Source organism: Galeopterus variegatus, unplaced genomic scaffold (genome assembly GCF_000696425.1).
Source record: "Galeopterus variegatus unplaced genomic scaffold, G_variegatus-3.0.2 Scaffold1677, whole genome shotgun sequence".
NCBI classification, from domain to species: Eukaryota; Metazoa; Chordata; class Mammalia; order Dermoptera; family Cynocephalidae; genus Galeopterus; species Galeopterus variegatus.
In genome coordinates, this window is record NW_007727788.1 from 196,768 (window position 1) to 208,558 (window position 11,791).

The 11,791-nt window shown below is 39.0% G+C and overlaps 1 protein-coding gene across 1 annotated transcript; it reads right to left on the reverse strand.

The window, feature by feature from the left end:
* Positions 1-9,562: 9,562 nt before the first annotated feature.
* On the reverse strand, positions 9,563-10,023 carry LOC103595095 (60S ribosomal protein L26-like). Its single transcript, XM_008578408.1, has one exon. The coding sequence runs from the start codon at positions 10,015-10,017 to the stop codon at positions 9,580-9,582; it is 438 nt and encodes a 145-aa protein (XP_008576630.1). The 5' UTR covers positions 10,018-10,023; the 3' UTR covers positions 9,563-9,579.
* Positions 10,024-11,791: the final 1,768 nt, after the last annotated feature.

Here is an 11,791-nt window from a genome sequence, read left to right on the forward strand (position 1 = left end):
GATCCGTTGCCGGACACAAAAAGACAAAAAAAAAAAAAAAAAAAAAAAAAAAAAAAAAAAAAAAATAGAAAAACAGATAAGAAATGAATTGATTCTGATAGAAGACATCACCCTCATGCTCAGGAGTATATGCACATGCATACACACAGAGTTTTCCTTCTTTACTCTTAGAAGCTCAGTGAAAGAAAAATGTCAAGGAACAGAGAGGAATAAACCCATCAGAGTAAAGAGAACATGGTGAAAATGGACAGAGTTCAACAATTTTTTAGACAGCAGATGGGAATTGGTTGATGAATAAAATTGGCAGGAAATATCCAGCTGAGAATATTTGACATGGGAGCTTCAGAGGAGGTAGGAGCCTGTTTGCCAGATATAACACAAGAGAATCAGAATCAGCGGGCATGTGGTGGAAAACAATAGAATTAGGACTGAACACATGGGGATTAATTGAAGGCCCCAATACAGGATAACCTTACCAGTTGGAACCTCCTCTCTCCCATCAGACAGCTGAGCTAGGAGCTGGCACAAGCCTACAGAGAAAACACTTGACCATTCTCTAAAGAAATCGAAATGTCTGTGAAGAGCTACAGCTTTCAGCATGGATGTTGACAACCCCTGAACAATTTGTTCCTAATTGTAGCATTTGGGGGATAGGAACTCTGTTCCTCAGCCCCCTGCCATACACAGAGAAGAGTCATAGCAGGAAAACAGACATATTTGCCCAGCAGCAGATTAAATTCATGATAGCTATTAAGCCCTTCTTTATTAAATATAAACCAACCATTAAGTTTCATAAGAAATTTGAAGAAACCCTTCAACATGAAAAAGAGGCAACATAAACATATAGAAAAAAATGAACTTGGAATCCTATATTTCAGGGAATATATGAAAAAATCATTTTAATTGAATTAGTATATTCAGAGAACTAGGAGAAAATATTGTATTCATAAAACAAGAACAGAATATTGTGTGAAAAGAGCAATTGGAGAATAAGAAAGAATTCTTGGAAATTAAAATATGATTACTAACGCTCAAACTTTTATAGAAATATTGAAAGATAAAACTGTGGAAGTCTCCCAGAAAATAGAACAAAATAGCAATGACAAAAATATGAGAGAAAATATAAGGACTCTGAAGATCCAGGCAGTCCAGCAAACAACTAACAAGAGTTCTTGAAAAATAATACTGAGAAAAAGGAACAAGAATCAAAATAGCAATGGAGGAACAAGAAAAAAAAAGGAAAAAATGTGTAGTGCTTTCAAAATTCCAAGGGAAAATGATTTTCAATACAGAATTCTATACCAGCCAAAATATCCATCAAGTGTGACAATGGAATAAAAATATTTTTAGACATAAAGAGCTAAGAAAATTTACCTCTCAAGTATACTTTCTTAAGAAGCTTCTTGAGGATGTTCTGCAGCAAAACAAGGGTGTAAGCCAAGAAAAATGGAGATGTGGGATCCACAGGACAGTGAATGTAATCCAGGAGATCAGTGATGGGAAATACCAGGGATGCCAACTGGGCAGAAGGCCTGGTTGGCAATCAGTCCAGGTTGGAGTAGGAGAATGGTAGGCTCTGGGAAAGAGGACTCAAATTTTTTTTTAAATATGTGTATGTGAATTCAACATATTAATTGGTATGATTGGGAGTTTGAAAAACTTGGGTATGATGATGGTAAATAGTACAAGAAAATAAGGAAAAGCAATTAGAAACACCACGAAAAAAAGAACTGTACAAGTAAATTATGACCAAAATAAGAAGCAAAGTAAAATATATCATAATTTTACCAATTGATGGTGCATAGGAAAAGAGAATCTATTGGGACCTTGATGCTAGGAATGTTCTCTTTTCAAATGGCCCAGGGGTCATTAAATTAGACTTATGAAAAGAAAATATAATCCTAGCATTCCTCTTTTTGACCTGGCATTGACAAATATTTATATAGACATCATAATGTGAATTTTTTGGGGGGGATTTTAACTTTTAGAGTCAACTTATGCGCAAAACACAGAGAGATAGGTTTTTGTTGCAGGATGGGACATACCTCTCATCCCCTTTTGTGTAGAAAGGGTTAACTCAGCAGGCCTGGGTGCTCCTGAGGGTGGTCTTGAGGACCCCTGAAACACTATATATGGTATTCATACTGTTATCTTTAATTCTTTGTAAGCTTAGTTCTTTGGAGATGTGGGATTAGTATTAAATAATACTAAATCTCTCGCTCCATTAACTGTCAATAGTAATGTTATCCTTGACCATTTTGTATCAGCTATAATTTAATTTTACATTGTCAGGGATAATATTTACATCCCATCCTGATAAGCATAAAAAGATAATCACCAAGGGAGAGGTGGGAGAGTAGGAGAAAGAGGAACAAAAGCATATTGGGGTTTGAAGGGCCCCAAGAAATGATAGCCATTTTTTTCCTACCTAAGTGTGATTCTAAGGATCATCACATGCGAGATCAGCCAAGAAAATGTTGACAAAGGAAAACACGCTACAGAATGACATTGATGAAAACAGTGCAGCTTTGGTGCCGAAACAGACAAATGATCAATGGAACCACATCGAGCCTCAAAGAGAACCGGACACAGTGGGGGCAGATGTCCCTTCTGCCTTATCAGTAGAGCCCTGGTTATATTCCAGCACCCACTCTTTTACCCGTGTGATTCAGGAACGAATTCTGATGTGAACTGTGGTGGCCAATGACCTAGTTCTGGCCAATAAGAAGCGTAGGCAAGTCTACCAGGGGCTTCTAGGAAGCTGCAGTCATTTGCTCCTCCTGGACAGGGTTAAGTCTGAAGGTGACATCAAATGGTGGCAGTAGCTCACTCAGGCATCAAGTGTCTCTTTATGAGAATTTTCTCTGTGGTCAAGGGTCCTGCCCCCCATAAGTACTTTTTCAGTTTCTTTGGTCATAAGTTGCTTGTGATCCATGGGGGCGCTTATGGCTACTTCTGTGAGTTTTGGTGATTTATTCTGTTTTCTTTTTTCTTTCCTTTGCTTGGGTTGGCTACTGTTTTATCTTTTGTTTTGTTTTAGTGTCTCAAAGAACCAGTGTCGGGACTGATTTATTAATTGTCTGGTTTCTTCGTATTCTGACTTGGTACTTTTGCTGTTCTCATCATTCCTGTTTTTTTTAAATATTCTGCAACTTTTTCTTTGATTTTTTTTTCACTGAAGTTTTTTAAAGGGAGTTCTAAATTCTAAAGGTAGGCTTTTGTTTGTTTTCCATTTTTGTTGTTAATTTTCTATTCCAAGAATGTGTTCTGTATTATTTCGTTTCTATTTTTTTGAAATTTCTTGAGAACCTTTTTTGGCTTAACATTTGGTCAGTGGCTCCTCCATTGGTCCCTTCTTCCATGATGCGAAGCACGATCTGCCCCTTCCAAATAGGTATTTCATCAGTTAGGGTCCTCCGAGGGAAACAGAAACCACTTCAACCGAGGGCATTAAATGCCAGGAAAACGGTAACTAGGACTAACAGGAGGTTGATGTGGGGCGGGAGTAGTGAGGCAGCTGGGGATCAGCACGGGCAGGAAGCCACAGCCATCACTAGGCCAGAGGGACACGGGGAGAAGACCTGGAATCATGTCTTTCCTAGCCTTTCAGTAGGAGCCGTAGCTGCTGCCGAGATGCCCCCAGAGCAGAGAAGCAGGGAGGCCGTACCCTGGCTTCGCCCCTTCCTCCCACCTTCTAGTCTCTTGCCCATGCCTCCCACCATCAAGCCCAGCCGGAAACCAGCTGGGCCTGGAGCCTGAGAAAGGCAGGCAGTAGGGCCTGCCCTTGCGGGGTGACGGAGAGGTGAGAAATGGATTTAAAAAAAAAAAAGAAAGAAAGACTTTATTTTGTAGAGCAGTATTAGCTTCACAGCAAAACTGAGAGGCAGGTACAGAGAGAATTCCCATGTACCCCCTGCCCCACACATGCATAGCCTCCCCCATAGTCAACATCCCCCACCAGAGTGGTGCATTCGGTACAGTCGATGAACTTACATCGACACATCATAATTACCCAAAGACCATATTCTACATTAGAGTTCGGTCTTGGTGTTGGACATTCTATGGGTTTAAACAAATGTATAATAACATATAGTATCGGGCCGGCCTGGTGGCGCACTGGATAGTGCGCCGCTTGGGAAGCGCGGCGGCCCTCCCGTCCGAGGGTTCGGATCCCACATACAGGCCGGCTCCCGCTCACTGGCTGAGCGAGGCGCGGGAGCAACACCGAGGCTTGCGATCCCGTTGCCGGTCCCCGGTCCGGTACGGGGGCAACACTGAGGGTTGCGATCCGTTGCCGGACACGGAAAAAAGACAAAAAAAAAAAAAGAAACATGTAGTATCATACAGAGTATTTTTACTGCCCTAAAAATCCCCTGTGCTCCTCCTACTCATCCCTCCCTCCCCCAAACCCATGCAAATCACTGATCTTTACACTGTCTCCATAGCTTTGCCTGTTCCAGAGTTGAGCAGTTGAAATTATATAATCTGTAGCCTTTTCAGATTGGCTTCTTTCACTTAGTAATGTACATTTAAGCTTCCTCCATGGCTTAATAGCTCATTTCTTTTTAGTGCTGAGTAATATTCCATCAACTGGATATACCAGTTTATTTAACCATACACTTACTGAAGGACATTGTGCTTGCTTTCAAGTTTTCACAATTATGAACAAAGCTGCTATATACATCCATGTGCGGTTTTCTTGTGTGGACATGCGTTTTCATCTCATGTGTGTAAATACCAAGGAGCACAATTACTGAACGTATGGTAAGTGTATGTTTAGTTTTGTACGAAACTGCCAAACCATCTTCTAGAGTGGCTGCAACCATTCTGCATTCCCACCAGCAATGAGTGAGAGTTCCTGTTGCTCCGAATCCCCTCCAGCAGCTGGTGTTCTCAGTGCTCTGAAATGTGGCCATTCTAGTAGGTGTGTAGTGGTATCTCGTTGCTGTTCTAACTTGCATTTCCCTGGTGACATATGATGTGAAGCATCTTTTCTTTTTTTTCCTTTTTCGGGCAGTTGGCTGGTATGGGGATCTGAACCCTTGACCCTGGCCTTGGTGTTATAACACTGTGTTCTATCCAACTGAGCTAACTGGCCAGCCCTGAAGCATCTTTTCACATGCTTAGATGCCATCTGTTTATCTTCTCCGGTGAGGCATCTATGATCTTTGGCCCAGTTTTAGTCGGGTTGTTTGCTTTCTTATCGTTGAGCTTTAAGCATTCTTTGTATATTTTGGACAACAGTTCTTTATCAGGTACGTCCTTCGTAAATATTTTTTCCCAGTCTGTGGCTTGTCTTTTCATTCTCTTGACAGTGTCTTGCAGAGCAGACATTTTTTACTTTAATGAAGTCCAGCTTATCAATTCTTTTTTTCATGGATTGTGACTTTGATGTTGTATCTAAAAAGTCACTGCTAAACAAAAGCTCATCTAGATTTTCTCCTACATTATCTTCCAGGATTTTATAGTGCTGTGTTTCACATTTAGATCTGGGATTCATTTTGAGTTAATTTGTGTGAAGGGTATATAGTCTGTGTGTGGATTGATTTTTCTTCACGTGGATGTCCAATTGTTGCAGCACCATTTGTTGAAAAGTTTATCTTTTCTCCATTGTGTTGCCTTTGTTTCTTTGTCAAAGATAAATTGACTGTATTTATGTGGGCCTACTTCTGTGCTTTCTATTCTGTTCCACTGATGTATTTGTCTGTGCTTTCTGCAATACCATACTGTTTCAATTACTGTACCTTTATAGTAAGTCTTGAAGTCAGATCACATTGGTCCTCCAACTTTGTTCTTATGTGCTGGCCATTCTGGGTCTTTAGCCTCACCACTTAAACTTTAGAATCAGTTTGTTGATGTCAACAAAATAATTTGCTGGGATTTTGGTTGGGATTGCATTGAATCTACAGGTCAAGTTGGGAAAAACTGACTTCTTGACAATATTGAGTCTTCCTGTCCATGAACATGGAATTTCTCCCCATTTATTTAATTCTTCTTTAATTTATTTTATGAAAGTTTTGTAATTTTCCTCATATAGATCTTGTACATATTTTGTTAGATTATTATACCTAAATAAATCTATTTCAAAAAAAAGAGGAGAAAAAAATCGATTTCATATTCTGGAGGTGCTAATGTAAATGGTGTTGTGTTTTTATTTTTATTTATTTATTTTTTATTTATTTTTTTTTGCTTTTTGTCTTTTTTTACTGACCGGTAACGGGATCGCAACCCTCAGTGTCACGCCTGTACCGGGGACCGGCAACGGGATCGCAACCCTCAGTGTTGCACCCGCACCGCGCTCAGCCAGTGAGCGGGAACCAGTCTCCACATGGGATCCGAACCCTCAGCGGGAGCGCCGCTGCGCTCCCAAGCAGCGCACTCTACAGTGCACCACCAGGCCAGCCCTTATTTTTATTTTTTAAATTAATTAATTTATTATTATTATTATTATTATTATTTTTTACAGCTGGGAAGTACAGGGATTGAGCCCTGGACCTTGGTGTTAGCACCGTGCTCTAACTAACTGAGCTAATGAGCCAGCCCAATATTGTGTTTTTAATTTCAAATTTCACTTGTTCATTGCTTATATATGGAAAAGTGATTGACTTTTGTTTATTTACCTTGTATTCTACAAACTTGCTATAATCACTTATTAGTACCAGGAGTTTTTTGTTGATTCTCTTGGATTTTCTCTATAGATGAGCATGTCATCTGTGAACAAAGACTTTTTTCTTCCCTCCCAGTCAATAAACATTTTATTTCCTTTTCTTGTCTTATTGCATTAGCTAGGACTTCCAGGACAATGTTGAAAAGGAGTGGTAAGAGAGGACATCCTTACCTTGTTCCTGATCTTACTGGGAAGGCTTCTAGTTTCTCACCATAAGTATGATGTTAGCTATAGGCTTTTGTTTGTTTTTTGTTTTTGTAGATATTCTTTATCAAGTTGAGGAGGTTTCCCTCTATTCCTAGTGTAGTGATAGTTTTTCTTATCATGAATGGGTGCTGGGTTTTGTCAAATGCTTTTTCTGCATGTATTTATATGATCATGTGACTTTTCTTGCTTATGACATGATGGGTTATATTAATTGACTTTTGAATGTTGAACCAGCCTTGCATACCTGGGATAAATCACACTTGGTCATAGTGTATAATTCTTTTTATACATTGCTGGATTCAATTTGCTAATATTTTGTTGAGGAGTTTTGCATCTATGTTTATGAGAGATACTGCTCTGTAGTTTTCTCTTCTTGTAATGTCTTTTTCTGGTTTGGGTATTAAGGTGATGCTGACCTAATAGAATGAGTTAGGTAGTATTTGCTCAGCTTCAATCTTCTGTAGGAAATTATAAAGAATTGGTATAATTTCTTCCTTAAATATTTGGTAGAATCCATCAATGAACCCATCTGGACCTGGTGTTTCTGTTTTAGAAGGATATAAATTATTGATTTAATTTCTGTAATAGATATAGGCCTATTCAGATTGTTTATTATTTCTCGTTTGAGTTTTGGAAGTTTATGTCTTTCAAGGAATAGGTCCATTTCAGCTAGGTCATCAAATTTGTGGACATAGAGCTGGTCATAGCATTCCTTCATTATCCTTTTCATGTCCATGTGATCTATAGTGATGTATATGCTTTCATTTCCTATATTAGTAATTTGTGTCCTCTCTTTTGCTTTGTCTTCTAGTTAGTTAGAGGCTTATCAATTTTACTGATCTTTTCAAAGAACCAGCTGTTGGTTTCATTGATTTTTCTCTATTGATTTCCTGTTTTCAATTTCACTGATTTGTGCTCTAACTTTTTTGTTTATTTAGTGGGTGTAGTAGTCAGGGTTCTGCAGAGAAACAAAACCAATATATCTCTATATTGATATCTAAATATATGCATATCTATCTATCTATATGATTTTTAAAAATTGTTTCACATGATTGTGGGGGCTGGCAAGTCCAAAATCTGCAGGGTAGACTTGTACTCTGGAGGCCTAGGGAGGAGTTGATGTTGCAGTCTCAAATCTGAAGGCCACCTGGAGTTGCTCTAATTTTTATTATTTCTTTTCTCCCACTTACTTTAGATTTAATTTGCTTTTCTCTCTCTCTCTCTCTCTCTCTCTCTCTCTCTCTCTCTCTCTCTCTCTCTCTCTGTCTCTGTCTCTCCTCTCTCTCTCTCCTTTTTAGTTTCTTAAAGTGGAAGCTTGGACTATTCATTTTAGATCTTTCTTCTTTTCTAATATATGCATTTAGTGCTATAAATTTCCTCCTAAGCATTGCTTTCATAGCATCCCTCAAATGTTGATAAGTTCTCTTTTCATTTTAATTTAGTTCAAAATATTTCTTAACTTCTCTTGAGATTTCTTTTTTGACCCATGTGTTATTCAGAAGCATGTTATTTAATCTCCATGTATTTGGGGATTTTCCAGTTATCTTTCTGTTATTAATTTCTAGTTTAATTCCACTGTGGTCTGAGAGAAGGCATTATGTAATTCTTTTTTTTTTTTTTTTTGTTAAGGTGTGTTTTATGGACCAGAATGTGATATATCTTTGTGAATGTTTCATGTGATCTTGAGAAGAATGTGTATTCTGCTATCCTTGGATGATGTAGTCTATAGATGGCCATTATACCCAGTTGATTGATGGTGTTATTGACCTCAACTATGTCCTTCCTTCCAGTTGGATCTATACATTTTTGATTGAGGGGTGTTGAAGTCTTCAGTCATGATAGTGAATTTATCTATTTCTGCTTTCAGTTCTATCAGGTTTTGCCTCATGTATTTTGACTATGTTGTTAAGTACTTACTTGTTAAGGATTATTATGTCTTCTTGGAGAATTGACCCATTTATCATTATGTAATGCCCCCTTTTATCCCTGATAATTTTCCTTTACTCTGAAATCTGCTCTGTCTGAAATTAACATAGCTACTCTTGAGGTTTTTCTGTTTTGTTTTTTTTTTTTTGGTGGCTGGCTAGTATGGGGATCCGAATCTGTGACCTTGGTGTTACAAGGCTGGTTTCTTTTGGCTGCTCCTCGTTTCTTTTGATTAGTGTTAGCATGCTATATTTTTCTCCATTTATTTACTTTTAATCCATATAGGTGCTTATATTTAAAGGGGGTTTCTCATAGACAACATATAGTTGGGCCATGTTTTTTTTTTTTTTAAAGATGACCGGTAAGGGGATCTTAACCCTTGACTTGATGTTGTCAGCACCACGCTCGGCCAGTGAGCTAACCGGCCATCCCTATATGGGATCCCTCGGCCAGTGAGCTAACCGGCCATCCCTATATGGGATCCGAACCTGCGGCCTTGGTGTTATCAGCACCGCACTCTCCCGAGTGAGCCACGGGCCGGCCCAGTTGGGTCATGTTTTTTGACCCACTCTGACAATGTCTGTCTTTTAATTGGTGTCTTTAGACTATTGACATTTAAAGTAATTATTGATATAGTTGGATTAATATCTACCATATTTGGTACTGTTTTCTATTTTTTGTCCTTGCTCCTAATTTTGTTTTTCACTCTTTTTCTGCCTTTTGTGGTTTTTTATTTCCATCTTAGCAGGTTTTTAATGAAAGTCATATGTAAGATTACTTTATTCCTGCATCTTCTCAATTGTTTTTTCCTTATATTTGCCCTTTTCCTTTCCTACTTGGCAAGATTTGGCTTTCCGTTCAAGGATCTTTTTTCGGTCTTTGTCCAGTTTTAGCCTAGTGATAACCACCTTGCTGGGGTGAATGCCCACATGGACAGTTGTGCCATTAGCCTTTTCCCGCTGCACCCGTTCAGTGTAGATGACATATTTCTTCCTGTAAACCTGGACTACTTTGCCAATTTGCTGACCTTTATAGTGTCCCTGCACAACCTGAACTTCATCATCTTTTCGAATGGGCATGGATTGAACATTGTACTTCTGTCTCAGCTCTTTGGAAAGAGGGGAAGACATAATCTTCCTGAGAACATGGGAAGGTGCATTGAAATGCCTTTTACGGTTCTTGCTTCGGTCAGAAGTCACAAAGGGATTGAACTTCATTTTGGCCGCTGCCACCTCGGCGATGGCTGCAAAAGGAAAGAGCTGCCTTTTGTGGTTTTAATTGAGCATTTTATATGGCTCCATTTTCTCTCCTTTCTTAGCATATCAGTTATACTTCTTTTTTTTAGCTTTTTTTTAGCAGCTGCCGTAGAGTTTACAACATACATTTACCAGGAATCCACACCTACTTTCAAATAACACTGTGCCACTTCACAAGTAGCGTGAGTGCCTTATAATAAAATAATTCTAATTCCTCCCTCTCGTCCCTTGTGTCATTAATGTCATACATAAGCGTGCATAATCAAAGACATCTGTTATTATTTTGAACAAAGTGTTATCTGTTCTATCAATTGAGAATAAGAGGACTGAAAGTTTTTATTTTGTCTTCACTGACGACTTCTTTGTGTCACTTTTCTTCTCTCTAAGGAACTTCTTTTAACATTTCCTGCAAGACAGGTCTTCTGGCAACAAATGCCCGCAGTACGTGTTTGTTTGAGAAAGCTTTTATTTCTCCTTCACGTAGGTACAGAATTCTAGGCTGTGGGGTTTTTCTCTCAACACGTCCAATATTTCATTCTATTCTCTTCTTGCTTCTAAGGTTTCTTTTGTTCTTTTTAACTTCTCAATATACGTTGTAGTTGATGTTTGTGTCCCTTTACCTGTTCCTCTTCCCCTCCCCTACGTCCTATCTGATCACTTGTCTTAACACGTTCAACGAATTGTTGTGATCGTTGTGTCTTCTTCCCCTCCCCACCCTTTGTTCGTTTGTATATTTATTTATTTATTTTTAGCTCCCACAAATAAGTGAGAACATGTGATATTCCTCTTTGTGTGCTTGGCTTGTTTCACTTAATATAATTTTCTCTAGGTCCATCCATGTCGTTGCGAATGGGAGTATTTCATCTTTTATGGTTTCTGAGAAGTAGGATGTAGTTGTAGTTATTTTAAAGTGGTTCCTTTTCCCTCCTCCTGCTGCGGGGGAAAGGGGATTTTACTCAGATATTGACTGTGAGAACCTGGTGGAGCTCCTGTAGGTAAAACTCACAAAAGTGTAGGTGTGATTCTCCATACCTGTCTGTCTGTCTTTCCAATTCCAGGGCCAGTGGTTTGCCCTGTGGCCCCATTTCTCTTGTGGTGTCAAAAACAGCTGTTGACTTTTCAGTTTGTTCAGCTTTTTACTCGTTGTTAGAATGGATTCCGAGGACAAACAGGGCCGGGCCTGCCATGCTCTACTGCAAATGTTCACTCTCGCCATCTCCCTCTTTCCCAGCCCTTGCTCCTCTAGCTTTTTTGTTTACATTATTGCTTTCATATTTTTAGTGGTTGTATTTATACCTTCAAACAATAATTTAAACCTTGATAACTTGACCGATGAACATCTATTTGATAAGACACCAAAATCGATTGATAAGATCCACTTTTTATCGAAAGACAAGAAAATCAGCCCACTTAAACTTCCTCCCACCTCTTCTGCCCCCATCTCTGTTTTTATTCTTTGAATTACTATTTCCATATCCTCACGGTTTCAGACCTTTACGTTTCTTTTTGGAAGAGCGGCTCCACAGATGCTCGGCTTTCTCAGAGTTCTGCACCCACGTGGATCTAATGTCATTCTTCAGACTGCGGTGGCTCTGTGCGACTGGGTTTGCTAGATTTTGTTATCAAGCATCTTGGCATAGGTTCTGGAATGTTTCCTTTCAGGTAATCACTTCTTTCTAAAATGAGAATGATTCCACATGAACCAGTTACTAAAGACACCCCCTGAGCCTACCTA

What these genes read in the sequence shown, in the direction of transcription:
- LOC103595095 (XM_008578408.1), bottom strand. Translation starts at nt 10,017, where the DNA reads ATGAAGTTCAATCCCTTTGTGACTTCTGACCGAAGCAAGAACCGTAAA.